General features: G+C 32.2%; 2 protein-coding genes across 12 annotated transcripts; both read left to right on the plus strand.

The window, feature by feature from the left end:
- The first annotated feature begins 10 nt into the window (after positions 1 to 10).
- Positions 11 to 15,518, plus strand: LOC100882190 (uncharacterized). 9 transcript variants are annotated; one of them, XM_076535920.1, is made up of 22 exons: positions 11 to 660; positions 2,319 to 2,453; positions 2,589 to 2,784; positions 2,907 to 3,067; positions 3,171 to 3,403; positions 3,492 to 3,949; positions 4,119 to 4,432; positions 4,512 to 4,774; positions 4,883 to 5,150; positions 5,260 to 6,503; positions 6,622 to 7,393; positions 7,465 to 7,673; positions 7,753 to 8,034; positions 8,139 to 8,322; positions 8,397 to 8,664; positions 8,740 to 12,376; positions 12,443 to 12,593; positions 12,769 to 12,891; positions 12,982 to 13,344; positions 14,107 to 14,238; positions 14,337 to 14,821; positions 15,221 to 15,518. In XM_076535920.1, exons 1-16 carry the CDS (start codon positions 526 to 528, stop codon positions 9,546 to 9,548), a joined length of 5,931 nt encoding a protein of 1,976 aa, XP_076392035.1. In that variant the 5' UTR covers positions 11 to 525; the 3' UTR covers positions 9,549 to 12,376; positions 12,443 to 12,593; positions 12,769 to 12,891; positions 12,982 to 13,344; positions 14,107 to 14,238; positions 14,337 to 14,821; positions 15,221 to 15,518. The 9 variants fall into 9 exon arrangements, with proteins under 9 accessions (XP_076392035.1, XP_076392032.1, XP_076392036.1 ...); XM_076535917.1 differs by having other exon boundaries at positions 14,337 to 14,666; XM_076535921.1 differs by having other exon boundaries at positions 14,337 to 14,666; positions 15,227 to 15,518.
- Positions 15,378 to 19,568, plus strand: LOC100876404 (growth arrest-specific protein 1). Of its 3 annotated transcripts, none has more exons than XM_012289743.2 (6): positions 15,383 to 15,518; positions 15,742 to 15,849; positions 17,804 to 18,071; positions 18,566 to 18,771; positions 18,848 to 19,140; positions 19,221 to 19,568. In XM_012289743.2, exons 2-6 carry the CDS (start codon positions 15,815 to 15,817, stop codon positions 19,223 to 19,225), a joined length of 807 nt encoding a protein of 268 aa, XP_012145133.2. In that variant the 5' UTR covers positions 15,383 to 15,518; positions 15,742 to 15,814; the 3' UTR covers positions 19,226 to 19,568. The 3 variants fall into 3 exon arrangements, with proteins under 3 accessions (XP_076392076.1, XP_012145133.2, XP_012145135.2); XM_012289745.2 differs by lacking the exons at positions 15,383 to 15,518; positions 15,742 to 15,849 and adding exons at positions 16,665 to 17,106; positions 17,524 to 17,745; XM_076535961.1 differs by lacking the exon at positions 15,742 to 15,849 and having other exon boundaries at positions 15,378 to 15,518.
- Positions 19,569 to 20,220: the final 652 nt, after the last annotated feature.

The following is a 20,220-nucleotide window of genomic DNA, read 5'->3' on the forward strand; positions in this document are numbered from 1 at the left end:
CTCGGTGTGCGCAGAACAAATGAAAATTTGTTGTATGATGAGTATGATCCCTCGTTGAACAGAGTATAGATTGTCTATCAGATAATTATTGCGTTGCATTGAAAACTGGCATTAAAGTTATGAGAATCTGGTCAATATGAACTGGACCTTATATAAAGCCAAAATACAATTCGTGGTTTCTAAAGTGTCGAAAAATTAGCGGATATTTCTGTCGTGGCGCAAGATAGTTAGAGACATGGAGAAGGTCGTGTTCGACAGGAGCGACGGAACAAGTGTCTGTGTACAATATGGCGGCGCCCGGGGCCTTAACTGTTGTGAAAATCGCCAGGAAGTAGCCCGTAAACGGAAGCCGCGCGGTGTCGCAGCGAGCCGCGGATCCCCGCTCCGAAGGATGTGATCCGAGGAAGAAGAAGAAGAAGGCCGAGTCCAGGCCAGAGGAGACTCTTTCTACACTGCCACGAGGAATTTCGGATTACCCAGCTTCCTCGGGCCAGTATCGTGATCCTCTTCGTGGTTACGCCGACGATGGAGCCCAGGGAACGCTACCAAGAGCTTTGCAGACTTTGCGCATCCTACGACGCCGTCAAGATGGACATCTTCGGTCAAGAGGGCAAGAACAGACAGCTAGTTGACAAGATACAAGCTTGTCTACCGTTTAAGGTTTGCCTTCATTTGTGTACGAGATACACGATTCTTCTGTATCGTGTTTTCCTTACTTCCTGTCAACTTGTTGTTCCCAGAATATTTATCTTTCGATGAAAAACTTCTGATTCTATTTAGTATTTGATTTATCGTTATCATCAATATTTTCTGTGCAATTGTTTTGTATTTTATATATTTTTTCGGGTATAGATAGGGACATTTTCGATTACAAAAATTTTGGAGTAATACTCCTTTTTTCCTTTATCTTTCTTGAATGTTTTTATTTTGCTGATCTATTTTGAAGAACTTTTATTTTTATGTAATTATTATGCATTACATTACTTTGTTTTATTATGTTCACAATTTGGTATTCTGTCATCCATCTTGTTGTTTTTCCAACATATTTTGTTGTTAATATTTTGATCAACATTAGAAGTTTTACAGTTTGCAGTGTTATGTTTGTCTTTATTTTATAAAGAAAATTAAATTATTTTATTTCTCATTAAAATTCTTGCATGATTTGTTTTGTTTGTAAAATTGAAGGGCTCAGTGATAAAATTATAAATGTTATACTACTATAAATTTAAATGAAAATTATTATTTTTTTGCTACATTGTTAAAATTTGTTGATAGCACAAAAAACTAAAAGTCAATGCAAATGTGGAATGTTTCCCCTTCTCATTAAGTTCTTCAATTATAAACATTTATTTCAGATCGTATTAGCTTCTTCCAATATATCACATTTGAAGAAATATTTATATTACATTCTGTCCATCAGTTCTGTATAAAATTCTTTCAATAATTTTCTTTGACAATAATTCATTCTTACTTTTATTTCACAATCATTTTTAAAGTTGTATACTGTTCAGTAAACATTTTTATTCTTTCAGAACTTTTCGTTCTGTAAAAACGTAAGATATAATAGGTTTAGTATTTTTATTTATTTTGTGATCTATTTAAATTTGTTCAAAATTGTTGATCCTTAAAATTTACATATTTGTCAATAGTTTACTCCATATTTTCTTATTCATAAGTGTTTGGTCATTTAAAAACTTTTATAATGACCTAAATGAATGAAAATCTGTTGGAACAATGTCAGAAGAATATGGGAATTGTGTAATATTCTGCAATTAAACTTTTAAGTTAATTGTTGGGTAATTATTGTAGTACAAGTTCTAGTGTTATGATGCAAAAATATTCCTGTTGAATATTGAACTTAGCATACATAAAACTATATTACAATCTCATATTTTAAAACAAAGTTATGAATAGGTAGCACATACATTAACAGATGTTTTGTACTCTGCTAATAAATCTGTATTATATCTTTTTATTATGTAAATAAACATTTTACTTTTTTTGTTAGTTTTAATAACTGAAATTGAATTAAAAGATAATGTATATATATTTCATTATAATTATTATATTGCTTTAACATATAAAAATAAGAAATAATACTTAAATATAATCAATGTGATATAAATATATTACTTGTATATTTTATTGTTTCTTGCACAAGTATTAAAAATTTATATAAAGTTATATAATCATTAGTTGCATCAATTACATCATTGCTGTGATATGAATAACATCAGTTGCACTTAATAGGTTCTGCTAATATTATTATTTCACTTTGATGGTTATTACAATATTAACACTTACATATTCAAATATAGATTGCTGAAAATGATCGATTGCCAAAATGCCTGTGTTACCGGTGTATGTACAATTTGGAAAATTTCTACGACTTCAGAACAGCGTGTGTCAATGCAGTTGCTCTCTTGGAAAGATGTTTACCACCTTCGGAATCGGTAAAAATAATTTTTATATGTTAAATTAAAAATCTTTCATATGATTAAATTTCAAATAATAATATAAAATAACTCTGTAATTTTAGTAATATGAAAGTGGTGAGGGCATTGACAGTTTCTTTCTTCTTTTTTCAGAATGGAAATATTACAACCACCTTAACATGTAACGATTTACAGGTGTACAAAGGAAAAGAAAGTTTACCAATTTTGATTCCAGAAGCTCCTATTGTAAATCCAAATGCTGCCTTAGGCACACCACCTAGATTAAATTCTGATGGAGAGGCTGATCATGAGACAGAAGAAATTGTTGATAATAGTGCCACAGATGAAGGTATCTATTTTATTTTAATTTGCAGAAAATTTTTATTTTGTTAAAAATATAAACAATATTAGGTTAAAATTAAACTTAATATATAGAACAAATATGTATGTATGTATAAATTTTGTTTTAAGCAACAATGGTAGATGATGAGTTTGAGGATCATCGTTCAGAGGAATATGAAATGGATATGGAAACAAATCCGAGCGATTTTTTAGAAATGACTTCAATGGTTACAGAAGAACCTGAAGAATCTGTTATAAGATATCAGGAACTTCCTAATAATTTACCAGAGGTAATCTTCGGATAGCTCCGAAATTGGTGTCATGCATCATTAACTTTGTATTAAAGGAAACGTGTTTATAATTAATGATAATTGCTTATTCATATTATTACAGCACACGTCTCAGCAACATGAAGTTTACGTTTGTTCCTTATGTAACAAGGCATTTAGTTCGAAAGGTCATTTATCGTTACATGCACGCATTCATGTAGGCGCCGGCGATGTTATTGGCGAAAAAGTGCTTACAGATGATCATACATCATATAAAAGACCCTACCAGTGTGATCTTTGTCATAAATCATATTCAACTGCTAAACATCGTTGGGGTCATGTTTCTACAACTCATAGGTTTGTTGTTTTACAAATATATATATTTTTTAAACTACCGTAAAATTAAGGTAATAACAAAATTGATAATATAATAATCTTATATTAGAGGTCACCCAGCAGTGACATGTGGTTATTGTTCACGGATCTACTCAACTCGAACAAATTTAGAAGAACATATAAAATCACGTCACGCTGGTCTTCTAGCACCCACGGGGGTTCCAGTCAGCAATTCCTATCGTCCAGAAAATAGATGTCAGTGCAATGTTTGCGGGAAAGTATGTACAGATGCCATGGAATTGAATCTCCATGGTAGAATTTGCACTGAAGTACAAAACTTGCCGGCAAGAAATGAAAGTAGTGAGAATAAAATTGTTGATAGTTCTGAAACATCGAGTGTTGCTAGTGATGATGATAGCAAAGATTATAGAACTGCAGAAGCTAAGTTAGCTAACAATCCTCAGTTAACAATTTTAAAACAGGCATTAACGAAAGGAGATAGTCTTAAACGAGACTTTGAAGACAAGTTCACAACAAATTGTAAACCGAAAAAATTACCGAAGACAGGTAACTTAAACATTCAATGATACGTTTCTAATTTTACTATTTTGTGTTATATCATCACGTATTATAAAGTAAAAAAAGAAGCAGATATAAACTGATATTTATACTTCGAAACACTGTGGTACAAAAAATTCTTTAATCTAAAAATGAACTTTTCATGTTTGATTTACAGATAACACAGATACGCAAAATAATAAAAAATGGTATTGTGAATTTTGTCCTCAGTCTTTCGCTTCAGTTGAGGATTTCAAAGAGCATGAAGCAATTCATGATGCTAATAAGCCTTTTATCTGTATTCTTTGTAACAAAGATTTTGTTCTTAAGTCTTCCTTAAGCAAGCACATTCAGATGTTACATGGTGTTGATCCATGTCCTATAATTGAAAGTGATAAGTGTTTAAAAAAGGTGGTTTCCCAGAATTGGAACGAGTCTATAGATCTTGATATATACGAGGGTAAAGCTTCCGAATTTCCTTTGTCATCAGAGGTATGTTTATATTTCATAATTTCTTTTTGAAAATAAAGAATTATAATTCAATTTTTCTATTATATTTCAAAATTTTTAGGCAAATATAGAAAATGAGGAAGAAGATCGGGAAAGTGGACAGGAGAACCTAATCGAAATTGAAACCGTATTTGTTTGTGAAATCTGTACTCGAGATTTTAATGATCGCGCATCTCTTTGGCTTCATATCCGAGCTACTCATAAAGAATTCGCAGCATTTGCGTGCGGTGTTTGTCTAAAAATTTGTGCAGACAATACACAACTTCTAAATCATGTAAATATGTATCATGGCGGTTCGAAGTTATTATTATCTGAACAAAGAAGGTATTATAATTTATTTTCAATATTTGTAATGAGCTTAGAAATATCGATGGCAAATTTTCAAAACATTTTTATTTGTAATTAAATAGTTATTTTATTTCTCATTAATAGATACAGTTGTACTATCTGTGGCAGGCAGCATGATTCCAGGAAAAAATTAATTGCACATGTATCTATACATAATGTTGATCCAAACTTCGATCCTGCAAATTTTGTACAGTTAAATAGCAATTACTATGGAGAAAATATTAATGGCAACGAAACAACAGAACAAATGCTTGATTATGAAGAAGACGGAGACAAAGTGGACTGTTATATTTGTTATAAATCGTTTCCTAGTGAAGATCATTTAATACGACATCAAAGAAACGCACATAGGGTAAGATATTTAGAAAGCTAAAAAAATTAAATTAAAAAGTAATTTTTAAAAGTATGTGGAAAAAAATTTTTATGATTTTTTGTTTAGAATAAATTTTATCATTTTTTAGTCTGAACAGCTAGTGCCAACAGGAGATACTTTAAATTCGTCGAGTTTAAATGGGGGTGGAAATAGAGCTCAGTACCATCTCTTCTTTGTTTGTGAACTTTGTGGTAGTTCACATCCTAGCAAATGGGAACGTTGGTTGCACGTCAGTTCTTCTCATAGTAATGAATCAGCTATAAAGTGTGATCGTGAAGATTGTGGTAAAATCTTCGCGACGAAATCTCTAAGAAACGATCACATCCAACATCATGTGATTCAAGGTTCTTCTCCCAACACGTGTGAAATTTGTGGTAAACTTTGGGGCAGTAGAGTTGATTACTGGAAACATGTTATGGGCGTTCACTCGGATACCGTTCCATTAATTTGTGGAGTCTGTTTAAAAGTGTTCCCAAATGTTTTACAACTGAGTACTCATGTGAAATCGAAACATTGGCCATTAACAAACGGCGACTTTAGTTGTGACATTTGTGGAAGGCCATATTCGAATAAATCCAAAATGTCCAGGCACAGAAAAATTCACGGATTTGAAGAGATTTGTGATAATGTAGCCGAGAATAATGAAAATAAAATAGATGGACAAATCAGGGAAAGTGAATTAAGTTGTGAACTTTGTGCAGACTTAAAATTCTCTAATTTAGAAAAATTGTGTAATCATAGGCGAATTGTTCATGGACTTTTCCCTTGTGATCTCTGCAACAAATGTTATGGAAGAACTTCCCACTTATGGAAACATGTGAATAGAGTTCACAAAGGTCACGAAGACGTAACCTGTCCTTATTGTTTGAAAACCAGTGCTTCCAAAGATCATTTGGCTGCACATATATCCAAAATTCATAGATACGAACCTGACTCTAGAAAAGACAGAAAAGACAGTAGACAATTTAAAACTGAAGAAGTTAGTTTACATTATTGTGAGAAATGTAATAAAAGATTTCATAAACGGTATCTGCTGCGCAGACATATGAAAGGGTGTCAGAATTACAGAAAAGATCCTGGGGCACTTTTAACAAGATGCAGAGCTTGCGAACGAATATTTAAGGATCGTGCTAGTCTACAAAAGCATATTGAGAATCATCATAGTACATACACTTGTCATCTTTGCAACGAGACGATCACTTCAAAATTAGGAATTATGACGCATAATAGAGTGAAACATATGGATCATCCAGATTTAACTTGTAATTTTGGTTCCTGCAGGAAATTATTTAGAACTAAAGAAGATTTAGAAGCTCATAAGAAAGATCATAGGTATCTATCTACAATACAAATTACTAAGCAAACTATAAATTTTATTATAATATAATTAATGATATTAATAAGTAAGTTATATTTGATATTATAGACTGTATGATTATTTCTTTTTAAGGTATCATACAACGCCGAATGTGTGTGATTTCTGCGGTGACACAGTAGAGAATAAACTCAAGTTAAAAATGCACGTACTGTCACTTCATCGCAATGAAATTGGTGTGTCCTGCGGAGTTTGTTTAATTCCAATGAAGGATCCAAAGGAGCTTAAGAGTCATGTAGAAGAAGTTCATTCCAGTGTTCTTTCGAGACCCAATACCTGTCAAGTCTGTGGAAAACAGTATGCGTCAAAGTGGAAGGCTTTTGATCATACTAAAAAGTGTCATGGAAAAGTGTTTAGGACTTGTAAGCAGTGTTTAGCTGTTTTCACTGAAGATTCCGCGATCAGAGATCATTATGAAAGAGTGCATAACATTTCGAAAGACCAATTTGCTGCATTTGAATATAGGTTGGATATCGGTTCGAAAAATGAATTTGAGTTAGAATCTGCTGATGTAGTAGTTAAGGATGAGCCAGATGATTTGGAGTATGATGTAGATCTTTGTGATGAGGATTCTAATGACTCAAAAAGAAGAAGATCTTTAACAGACACATTCGATTGTGAAATGTGTCCTGAGATGTTCGTGAGCAGCGATGCTCTTTCAAAACATTATCGTAATATGCACAATACAGATCCAGAAAGAATGTTTAAAAGATTAAAACAAGACGAACAGCGAAGAATGCGCGGAAGAATGAATTTCTCTTGTAAAAATTGCAAGAGACAATTTTGCACAAAAACATTGTATTGGAGTCACGTTGCAAATTGTAGAAGAAGTGCTTTACGAAAAGAAGTAATTGACTCTTCAATTATTATAATATAATTTTTTATCAGGAGCTTCAATTAATCATATCTGCCTTACAGGAGGAATTATTACCCTTGCGTAATAATATGTTAAATGTTCGAGAAAACATACTTGGAAGCGGGGAAGAGATTTTGAAGAATAATCATCAAATTAAAAAAGAAGAGCCTACAACGAATTTAAATATACCTGACTTCAATCTTTTTGAGGATATAAATCTTCAGTTATCGGGCCAAAGACCTCTTCCAAATCTAATGCCACTGCCTCAGAGGTAAATATAAAATACAATAAAATGTAATTATCTTGTGTTATTAGTTAACATCATAATTTAATATTAATTGTAATTTTAGAACAAAAACCACAATGAAATGTTCAAGAAAGGATTCCAGAAAGGTTTATGACGAATCAACGAATACAGAATGTACTTGTGAAGTTTGTGGAAAACAGTGGCCAGCAAAGAAACATTTATGGCAACACTTAATTCGTTTCCATCGAGCAGAAGCTGCTGTTACTTGCGGAGTGTGTTTGAAGCTCTGTAAAGATTACGATGATTTAACAAATCATTTAAAAGCTACACACGAAGCAATTCTATCATGTGAAGGAAATAACTTCACGTGTAAAACTTGTGGCAGGTACAGAAGTTTACTTATTATTCATTTTGTTTACTCTACACTTGATTGTCTATATAAATTCTGCATGGTTATCAGTCTATTAATCGATGTTCTGTACGTGATAGGTATCACAACGCTCGTAGTAAATTGTTATTGCACACAAGCATTCATCTTGGACATTCGAGCAACAGTACTTGGTGTTCAAAATGTAGGAAGAATGTAACGGACGAAGCTGCTCATTCAAATATCTGTTCAGGAAAGGTAGAAGAAGAAGAACAACAGCAATTAAAGAATGATGAAAAGGCGGAAGTATGTTTTAAAATAATAAATACTTAATGACATTTAAATTGAATGGATCTATAAAAATTATTTTCTGTTAAAAGGGAAGCCTAATAGCAGATGATGCTATGATTGAGGTAGAAGAAGGGGATTATGAATCTGAAGCCGAAGAAGTGGATACGGAAGAATCAGACAGTGGTAGTAGTACCGAAGTTGAAGAAGAAAATGAATCAGAGGGTGAATCGAGAGTCACTGGAGAAATTACTTATAACTCAGAAAGCGAAGATTCTGAAGAACTGGATAATTTAGACATCGAGGAAAAGAATATGCAACGTTATACTTTGGAACGTCTTCAGGAAAACGAGAATACAGGTAGCTATTTAATTTAAATACACTATTGTTGTAATTAATGTAAAACGTAAAATTAATATTTTAAAATTATTCTAGAAACACGGAAGAACGTAGATTTGTCAGATGATGATGGACCTCCTGTTCTTAGTCCCATGATGCCTTTGCTTCGAGAAAATATCTCCGAAGATCAATCAATGGGCCACAAATTTGGTTCTGTAATACCTCTAACAGAGAAGGAAATAAAAGCATGTGATTTGTCAGAAATTCGAAATCGATCTCCGAAGTCACTAAATTTGTACGAAAAAGACTTACCTAATAATTCAACTTTAGACTTTGTGTCTAAAACATTTATGAATCGAAGTGATGAAGATTTTCAAAATGCGAAAGTTGAATTTGATGAGAATTCTGTTGAAGAAAATGACGAAGAGAATGATGAACACGAAGAAAATGACGAGGATAACGACGAACACGAAGAAAATGAAGAAAATGACGAACATGATGAAAACGAAGAAAATGAGGAGAACGAAGAAAACGATGAAATTGAAGATAGCAGGGAAAATGAAGAATATGAAGAAAATGAGGAGTACGATGGAAACGAAGAAATGTACGAAAATGAAGAGAATGATTGCAATGAAGAAGAAAGCGTGGGAAGCGAAGAAAATGAAGATAACGAAGAAGGAAACGAAGAAATTGAAGAACATGACGACGATGAAGAGAACGAAGAAAGGGACGATAATGTGCAGCTGGATGATTTAGAGGGTGCTGTTTTGATGGTGACTGAAGGAGATCAAATACTGATTCAACAAGACATACTGGAAGATGAAAATGAAAACTCGAAACAAGAATATGTTTATTCTACGCTTAGGTATAGTACAGAAGAAGATAGTGACGATGCAAGGAAATGAGTGCCAAATTGAGATTATTATTTGAAGAAATGTAAGGTGAGACAGAGTTATTAGACATTGTTTCGATAATTAAGAATACGTGGAAATGAAGTCAATGAAAATTGAAATTGCTGGGAACCGAATGTAAAAAGTTAAGAAAACATAAATAATACTAAACACTAGTTATAAAATTGATTATAAATTACGCGAGGTAAGATATTTTATGATAGTAACTAGTATGAAGTACTAAATATTTGGATATCTTTAAAACCAAATGTTTAATTACCAAATTATTTAAGTTAATTAAAGTAACTCGAAACATGTCCACGTATTCCTAAAAAAAATATATTGAAAATAATTGAAGTTTGTATCGTTTTATTCTGTATTTAAGATACAGAATTATTACGTGATATGTACCTTGGAATTAATGAAAATTCGTACAGACTACGCGGTAATTTGTAAATATATTAAGTTAAGTGCTAAAATTAGCTTTCGCAACGTTTACGATAGGGACCGTCTTTTCATTATATTTGGTAAATGAAGTGAGAAACATAAAAGTATGAAACAAACAAGAATTAGAGAAGTGCGGGTAGCCCGATATATTGGGTAGAATGGATATAACAAGACAGACAAGTTTAAGAAAAATTATGGGCTCGAATAAACTCTCACGATACACTATTGATTTATAAATTTGAAATTTCCGACCTTTCGCGATGCGACCCGATTCTACCCGATCCCATAATTGTAGATATTCGCACGTCCCTAATGAATATTTACTTTGACAGTAAATTTAAAATCAAGCAATGGATAACAAAGAGCAAGATTTAAAATGGATTGAAGATGACCAAAAAGCCAATATGATATAATAAAAGAACGATCCCTGAACTCTTAAGCAATTTATTTAAATTTTTATTAATTTTGACTTCGTGGGCGCAAATCCGAGAACACCTCAAATTAATTTGAGGTAATTCGATCGGTATCGATATTTCACTTTCAAAATCTTTTTTTCTATAAATTTTCTCCAACAAGAAATAGTACAAAGATAGCAATATGCAGAATTTATCATAATATTAGATAAATAATTAACATTATAAAATTACAAAAAACTTTCAAATTATATTCTAAGCGTATCTTTTTATATCTCTTCGTTCCACGGAAAACCATACTCAATTCACGCAACTCAGCTAACTTCAGTAAGCTCTACATTACCACACGACTTTCGTTCTGTTGGTCATATACACGGTGAACAAAAATATGTGGATAGAAAGAAGAGGTGATGCAAGTATACAGAATAAATCGTAGGTACATTTAGTGTCACAAATGTTATAAATTGTCTTCGATCACGAAACATTTCAAATCAATCAAAGATGACATGCGCAGACCGGATGAAAACTTGTCATCGAATGAATATGGTCTTGCGTGAAACGGAGTTTATACGTTTCAGGAATCTAATGATGTATTTGTTATACTGTTATACATATCTATGTTGACGCTCTATTCTTATTATAATAATTATTATATTTACATTATTATTTTTATTATTACCAATTATTTCGGTATTATATTAATATCGATTCGATTGAATGTACCGCGGGAAATTTCGAAATCAAAGGATCAAGAAACAGAACTTAGTGTATATAGTAGTCGTATAAGTGATTTTATGTACAGTTACGTTATATTATACGAGACAAAAACATATTTGTATGAGTGTATGAAGAGAGCATGATTCCTATGTGCGAGTAAGAAGAGAAAGAAAGGTTGGCTTCTATTACTTTTTTACCATCATACATTTAAAAGCTTAAGGAGAAACTGATAATCACTTCTATTTTCCAATGAAACTGTACAATAGTCTAATACTTTATGAAAAATTTTCGATAATAAAACACCAAATTAAAATCCTTTTTTAATACATTGAACATACTCGCCATATTTGATTAAAGTTAACTCAGTTTCTCTCAAATTGATCGTTTCGTTCCGTTGTAACCTTAGAAGTCTTAGAGTACGCATATAACCTAGTACAGTAAGTGACACTTTCTTTTAACCACGCTAATTTTATTTGAATTTTGCATTATCCCAGTACTGTTAATAACATTTTTCAAAAAAAAAGGAAACAAATCAAAATGTAATTTCCATTTATCTTCTGACATGTTATCGATGGTACTTCTTTTATTTTCCTTTCGTTTCGTTTATTATTTATTGGGGCATTCGCTTCCGTTCCAAGCGTGTTAGTGCATAAGAAATGAAAATAGCGATTCGCATTTAACGTTTGTAACGATTACAATAAAAATTACTAAGTTGATTAATTTCTTCATTCTATTTTGATCCTACAAGCAGTAGAAACAAGTGATACATTTTCGATTTATTCGCGAACAATTTCGACGTTCATTTTGTTTCGATTTTTGGCGCGCAAAAGTTATATCATTTACATGGTTATAATTAAAAGTTCAAACTGCATTTTCCTGTCAAGTGTTGCGTGTTATTATTTAACATTATTTTGTCACATGAACACGATGAAAATATAATTAAGAAATATTTCAAAGAATTTAGTCAACGAGGATTTTAAACAATTCTTTTGAGTGTCAATTGACACTTTTTCCATCATTTTGTTTGCATTAACGTGACGTAATATTACGCTTACGGTAAGACAGTTATCGATAAATAAAGTAAGGTTGAAATAAAATATTCTTTTACAAAAAAATTATTGTAAATTATGTGTAAAATAAAATATTTGACAATCATTTATTTGTGTTGCAGACAATTTATTTATTTTGAAGGAATAGATAAATCAGCTACAAGTTCGAAGTTTCTAGAAACATTTTTTCCGGACCTAACAAAATAAAAATATAAACGTAATATTTTATTTCCTTTGTTTAATTCGTTTCTATCAACTTTTTTACAAGTTTCCATTTCTCAAGGACAATTATTAAGGGGAAGCTTAAGAAGTAGAGGTAGGCGTTAAATCGACATCAAACCGAGGTTCATTGTTTTTCCGAAAAATCACCGAAGCATGACAAGGATTCCGTAGGGCTTTGTCGGACCATAGAAGTGGATCGGTCCCTTTGTGTTGTAATAGACAAATACTAGCGACTTTCAGCGTTGATAATTGTTTATAATTAAGATATATATACAGAGATTTAAGAATTTAATAATATATTTTTGATTTAAAAAAATGAATTAAAATATAAATATGTATACACAAATATTGCATCAATTTTAACTGTATTGTTGAATTATGTTTCAGTTTGGTCCAGATAAAACGGGTACATGCAATTATCTTTTGAATGACTATACACGAATGAAAAATAGTTCGGAGAAAATCGGAACTTAGTGTAAACTTGAATGGTAAAATTTTTAATATATCCAGGTACTTTTATTAATTGAAAATTTATTTGTAAAAAGGAAGCTACGCGAATTAATTGGAATGACATTGATAAGTTTATTTCTTTAATGACAGGTTTACAACAAATAAAATATCAGAAATATATATAGAACGGAACGAAATAAATATAAAATGTAGAATGGAACGAAATGAAGTCTTATTTCGAAAGGCTTCGGAGCGTGGCTTGGAGCGAAAGAAGAAGGGTTTCAAGAAATCGGACGATTGCTTTATTAAGACGTCAGGAGGTACAGGATAGGCCGGGCCTGTGGTCGTTATTGCCTCAACCGGGTTCTCGCTTGGGACAATTGCTTCGAAAAGATCAAAAAGACCATCGAGAGAAACTGACAGCAAGAAAGAGCGCCGGCAAGAGGGAGATGGAAAGAGAACAAAAACCACTATGCTGACCCTTCGTGCGCTGCTCACAAAGTTGAGATACTGGTCAGAATTTAATCTCTGTAAAATTTTAGTAACATATTCGGTACATATCGAATTTCTTTTGGCTACATAACGGTGCCTCCAATTACACTTATCAGTCTCAGTTGTTAAGAAAATGTTAACATTAGTTTTTGAGAAACTAAAAGAAACAAGTTTTGGAAAAAGAGGCCTGAATGAAAATGTTAAAGAAGCTTCATAAAATCTGTAGCTACTTGTAACAAATTAATTGTACACAATCTTCATTGTATTTCAAAGTATATATTAATATAATTGTCATGAGATTATATAAGGTTTATAAAACATTAGTCATCTTCTGAAGCGTATAAAATGTAAATTTACGTAAAGGTTAATATATTTAAGTAGTAAAACAGTACACGATTCCAACAGCATTGAATTAATAATTTTTAATTGCATCGTTTTATCGATCAATCATAGATTTGCATAAGTAGAATCATGTTCAAAGATTGGGTATCAAGATTAATTTTGATCTTCGTGTAGCGTGAGTTATCGCTCAAGTATCTCTGCTGTGGTATCTGACGATCTAAGTATTCTTTAGATCTTTCGTGCTTCATCAAAATTCACTAATCTAAATCTCCCATCACGTTTCCTGTATTGCAGGAAGTGTTTGATTCTTATCTCATTACAATCTGTTTAAAATTTCAGTCTTCATAATTCGCGTTGAGCATAAATTGGTATCTACTTGTATTCTATACAAAAAATCAGTAAGCAGAAACCTGTTGAGAACCTTCTTTTATTTCGTTTCAGAAGGCGAAGCCGAAAACATTTGTCTAGGATGTTCTAAGCAAACTAAGGCACGCGTTCTCGTCAACTCGTTAATTCGGAACAAATAGCCCTCTTAATCTTCTAATTCATTCAACTAAGATATCAGAAAAAACGGTACGTATCCAAAAATCTGAGTACGTTATGTTTAATAACAGTAGAAGTTTAACAATAATTAATAAAAAATGTTTTCTCAACAAGTTTGACTATTTCAGGCTAAGCGATAAATAAATAGAGAAGAAAGAACGATATGCGTTTACAATTTCGCCCGTTTCAGAGTTCTTATTCTACCTGCAGAATCGATTAACCGGTTCAATTTGTACTCAAACAGCTAATCTTCTTTGCGCTGTCCTCTGCATCTCGTTTAAAGGAGTGAAGTTGAGTTGAGAGTCACAGGAGCCCGCTGAACACTGGTGGTAGGGAATAGAAGTAGTAAGGGGGCCTGAAAGGGAGCCCGATGGAAGGTCGGCACAGGAAGAAGGAGAAACGTAAGAAAGAACGGAACGCATCTAAATGCTGGACTGTTCGACGTCGCTCTGAGAAAGGTACGAGTGAGGACGGGGGAAAGAGGGTAGTGTTGGAACCAGGCTGGTGTCTCAATCAGCCAAGCAGGTTGGGGCACCATGGACCACTGTGGGTGGAGGATAGAGCTAGTAATGGCAGTAAACGATCTTGTGATCAGAACAAGTTCTCCAGAATAGTAAACCTTTATGAATTTATTTACACGTTCATTACTTAATTCAAGTAACGTTTAAGTATATTAACATAATATTTTGGAAAAACTGAAAGGATATTTTTAAATAATTTGTAGTTGTATCAGTATTTATTGTTTGATATAAGTGCTTCATATCTTTCTAATATTTATCCTATTTTAACTTGAAATATAATATAATATACTTAAGGTATAAAGCATTTAAATTTTATCCTATCATTATTTTTATGAATTCTATTTTGAAACAGCTGTTTGCTGGGAAGTATGACTAGTATTCTGAAGAATTCTCTTAGCAATTATTTCATATGGATAATTTGAACTATGTAATGTGTAATAATGTGGATAATATAGTACTGTAAAGGTTGAAAAGAAATAAAATTATTTAAGTTCTAGATCTGATTGGAACTTGAATCTGTCAGTAGTCCTTTCGGTCCCGGGCCAGTGGCCAATGGTGAGGGAAAAGGAGCGGCGCGCGCAACTTCTCTACACAGCGGGGCAAGCCGTCACAACTCAATCTAGTGTCTCGGTGACCGTGTACGTGGAAGGAGGGTTTTTCTTTTCACTCTTTCTACATAGTGTTATAATTCTTGACACGGAATCGCAGTTTTCATTGGAGGATTAGCTTGCACTTAGAATCCTAAGTTTCATCTCTCTTTGCTGTTGGAACAATGTGATTGTTCACAAGGTTAGTACCTTCAATTAAATTATTAATAGTGTATTAATACACTGGTAAACTTATAAATGTCATATTTTGAATAATTTTTTGACCTATCTCATATACTTATAATTTATTTGCTTGATTTAAAATGAGTTGCATTGGTAATAAACATAATTTTACCATTTATATGATAATCATATAATGCTACAAAAAAACACGGTTTAAAATTAAATATCAATTTATTTTACAGTTTATGTATATGGAATACTGTTTTCCAGACTGTCAAATAATACCGAAGTAGTAGAAACAGTTGCATCTTACATATGTTACATTATACAAATGCAGTTGATAAAGAAAGGTATTTAAATTTGAAAGTGATCTGAAAATTATTCAATTAATTTAATTATAAAAATGTTAGTTGTATGTTTTGTTTTAATTTGTTTTATAAAATAAAAGTGTTATACTTTATTGCGTATTATTTTAAAAATACGATAAAATATATTCAATATTTGATAGTTTAAAAAGTACCGAATTTTCAGACTTGTTTATTTATAATTAACATTGATATTATTATTATATTTTACATTGCACAATTACAATGACCTGTGAACATAATGTTGAAACTATTTAAACACAATGTAATAATAATAGTTATAATTGTTTATAACAATCCTGTATCGTAAGTACCTATTCAGTGCGCAGGCGCGAAAAAGTTCTTTTCAAACACGTGTTTAATTAAGTAGCGCACCACCGGAGTATTAACCCATGTCCCCTGTGAGTGTTTGTACTTCGTAACGCGTGTTTATTTAGTCATTATTTTCTCGTGGCAAACAAACCCTCTTCAGTGTCAATATCTACTTAACATCTTAATTGAATGAGATTACCAGGGCCACAAGCATTGATTGAACATCCTCCCGACAAGCAGTTTAAATTAGCATTGTCGCCGACTCCTTTTAATGTTTCCCCGCGTGTTTGTTCGAAATGAGATTTAAACTCGAGTGCAAAGTGAAGTTGATCATCACTGAGGGTCTATAGGGCTGGCCATCTGTCCCTCGTTGCCACGTCTGCGACGTCTTGGTGGTCCATTTTGGGGCTGGTGCGCAACAGCATCGGCACTAGCGCTGGCAATGAAGCGCTCTCAGGTAGAATCTGCCCTCCTCCTCCTCGCCCCACTCCTCTCTTTCTCTCACTATCGTGTGCACGCTGACGCACGTGCTCTCTTTCACCCCCTCCCTTGTACTCGCTTCTTTTTTACTGGTATCAGTTGAAAGCAGTAGAGAGACAGTAGTAGAGCGGGAGAACGTTCAACCGTGTTGTTCTGATAGAAATTCTAACGGTGATGCCTACACTTTTCCTGTTGATAGGCTACGAAACTCCTAACTCCTCTTCAATTGAACTTACCAGAAATTGTAGTACCACATTTAAACCATACCTGGAAAGGATATGTAAATGTATTGTCATTAAATACAATTTGTTTACAAAACTCTGAAGGGATGCTGCTCAGAAAGGTTTCAGACAAGACTACACAATTTTGTCTTCTTTTGACTTTTAGTCTATGCCTTTCCTTTTTTATCATCAATTTCGAAACATCCAATAGATCATGATATAAATAAAAGTAAGATATATAAAATTTTAAACATGCAAATAACATGTATGTTTTCTGCAAATATTTGTGGTTTTTAAGCGTGAATCATAAAATCATCCCATTACCTCGAATGACAAACAGGTCTGATTTATTTTAAGAATATCAGGGAATGTCTCTTTACGGTACACATCTGTTACAAGAATCCACAAGCACTTCGCGGTGGACTATAATGGTCGGATTAGAATTTATATTGAAATAAAATTTTATAACTATGCAAGAAATAAAAATATGGGTGAAATAAATATTTTTTACTCTCACGTATAATAACATATACTACTTTAAATAATTTTTATATTATCAATACGTCTCTAATTGTATGGGATGCTGTATACTTCCTATATGACAAGATGCCCATCAACGATACTTATGCTCTCTTCTTTTTTATAGTGTTTACATTGTGTAAGATCAGATATCACGTAACACCATATGAAACATTCATTTGAAGCGTTTGATAAACATGCCACTATCGAATTACTGAGAAAACAGAGTTGTGTACACAGAGTTCCTTGAACGAAAATTATGCGCATCAGTTAGAATGTGTAAACAGTTGATCGGATGAAGAAATGTTGTATATTTTTTACTTGAAAATTTATAAGAATTTTTTATGAGGTGAATACAAGTTGTGTATACGTTACTAATAAGATATTATATTTTAATTATGTTCTAGAAAAATGTCACGTTGGTTCGATCTATCGAGCATGCTCCTAATGGGTATGGTGTTGATCAGTTCGATAGTGTGGAATACAGCTAAAAGTTCGATCATGAGATGCGAGGAAGCGAAACTAAAATGTGCTTACAGAATAGGCTGTGGTAATGCCCTACAGCACTATCTCACAGGCTGTGCACCCGTTCTCCAAGGCAATGATTGTTCCGAGACCTGCCAACATGCCCTTATTGCTCTCACAAGCACCGATGAGGGCAAGGAACTTATGACAGTACGTATCACATTTCTGTTTTGTCATTCTTTCTTTGTTTAACACGTCGACCGCCATAATTCAAACGCCCATGTCAACGTAGGTTTTGTTCGAGAGTGGAGGGGGAAGCGCTTCTCGGTTTACTTTCGGCTTTGGGAGAATTTATACATTAATATTATTCTTACTTATCTGATTCGTCCCACGAATTTCTAGCAGGCGTATTAATAGAGAAAATAGAATTTCAAGAAAGTACGATTTGACATAGATGTAAGCTATCTTTAGGAGGCCTACGTTGCACTTGAGCGTACATTATACAAACATAATTCTTTAATTACCTTAATGACATTTTGTTGTACTAATAATCAAATACCAACATGTACATCTATGCCACGGCTTTTCTCGTTACATTCATATTATAAAACTGATTATTGACAACTGATACGGTTGCGTAAAATTATTTTTAGTCTACATAAATTAACATTTTTTAGCCAATAACATTTCGTTATTATTGCTAGTGTGAATGCGAAGACGACTTGTGTCTGCAATCGAAACAGAGGGTAGAAATATGCAGATCATCTGTAACCATGGCAATGAACAGGACGAAAGTGTCCTGCAGGATAGCAACGTGGATTTGTAATGCAGACGCTCTTTGTCAAACTGCTTTGGCATATTATAATAGGTATTGCAAAAGCATGTTTCAAGGACGTAAATGTACCAGACGGTAAATAATATTTGAATAATTTTTTAAATGCTAGTACAAATTAATGGCGAACGTGTTATGAATTTTACACTTTTAGTTGTAGAAATTCGATAAATATTTTAACGAGACAAGAGAAAGCGGCAAAATTAAATACATGTCAGTGTGATGGTTTCGAGGAGTATGACTGTAAGGGAATTCACCGAAATATGAATCTCCTTTGCTTTGGAAAAATACATCACGGATATCGTGATGTGAACGTCGATGATGATAAAAGGAATGAATTTATAAGACCAAATATGAGTCTTAGAGGAGACGGTGTTCAAATATTAATTGACAGACGGTTATTTTTACTGATTTTTATAATTTATTACATATTTAAAATAAGACAAGGTAAGTACTTTAAATTATATCATTACTGTTATTTAATCTTCTATGTAAAATTTAATTAATTAAATATTATATTGTTTCAGACTGATGATAAAAAGAGCAGAAAAATCTCCAAAAAGATAACAGTATTCCATGAAACTAATTGCCAAAGATCTTTATCAATTTTCTTAATCATCAATTTGAACAATTTTATACCGATAATAATGGACTACTTGTATTTTATAAATAGTTCAGAAGCTTCACTATCGTACCGAAGAGATGCATTTTCTATTGAATTTTTCGTGTTTAATAAATTTGTACAAACGGAAAATGAGAAGATAGGAGAAGACTATTGTACAGTCAAAATATTGTACAGTGTATTATAGCAAATGTAACTGAGTAATTCGTTATAGGTATTTAGTTATAAATAAATTTTATTTATGAAGGTATAATCATGTTAATATCTATACACCAAAAGATAATTTTTTTCCTTTTCCTCTTTTTTGCAAATGTATATTACCGACAATTTTTCTCCCGTAGAAAAGTATTATTTCGAAAAAATTGTTAATTTGTTTCAGATAAAACATTCTTCATAGAAGAACTTGACAAAATTTACTTGAAATATGTTTTTAAAGGAAAATGAAAACACTAATTTATTCAAAAACTATTTTCCTTTGGAAAAAATAACACTCTTAAAGAATAAGAGATTTCAAGGCTTTTTAATATGATATTTAAATCTTTATAATATTTATGAATAGTTGAATGCGTAGTTAATCTAAATATTTTATATCATTGTTTATTGTGTAAATAAAAATAAAATATAGCACATGTACTACTTTTGTTGCAAAATTTTGGGTATTACAATGTTTTAAATTACAGATGTATTCAGTTTTAATAGTATCAATAATCATAATAATATTTTTTCAAGCAAATCCATAATTCACTTTGGGCAAGTTAAAGAATATATTTACAAAATGTCGAAATTTACATTTTCATTTCTTGATTATTTTTATAGAAGACATTTTCATAAAATTCGTTTCACATTCAATCTTTCAAATTTTTTTAATATTAAAACAAAGTTTCTTACTGTGCATTTAATATGAA

The sequence above is a fragment of the Megachile rotundata genome, chromosome 10 (genome assembly GCF_050947335.1).
Source record: "Megachile rotundata isolate GNS110a chromosome 10, iyMegRotu1, whole genome shotgun sequence".
In the NCBI taxonomy this organism is placed as follows: Eukaryota; Metazoa; Arthropoda; class Insecta; order Hymenoptera; family Megachilidae; genus Megachile; species Megachile rotundata.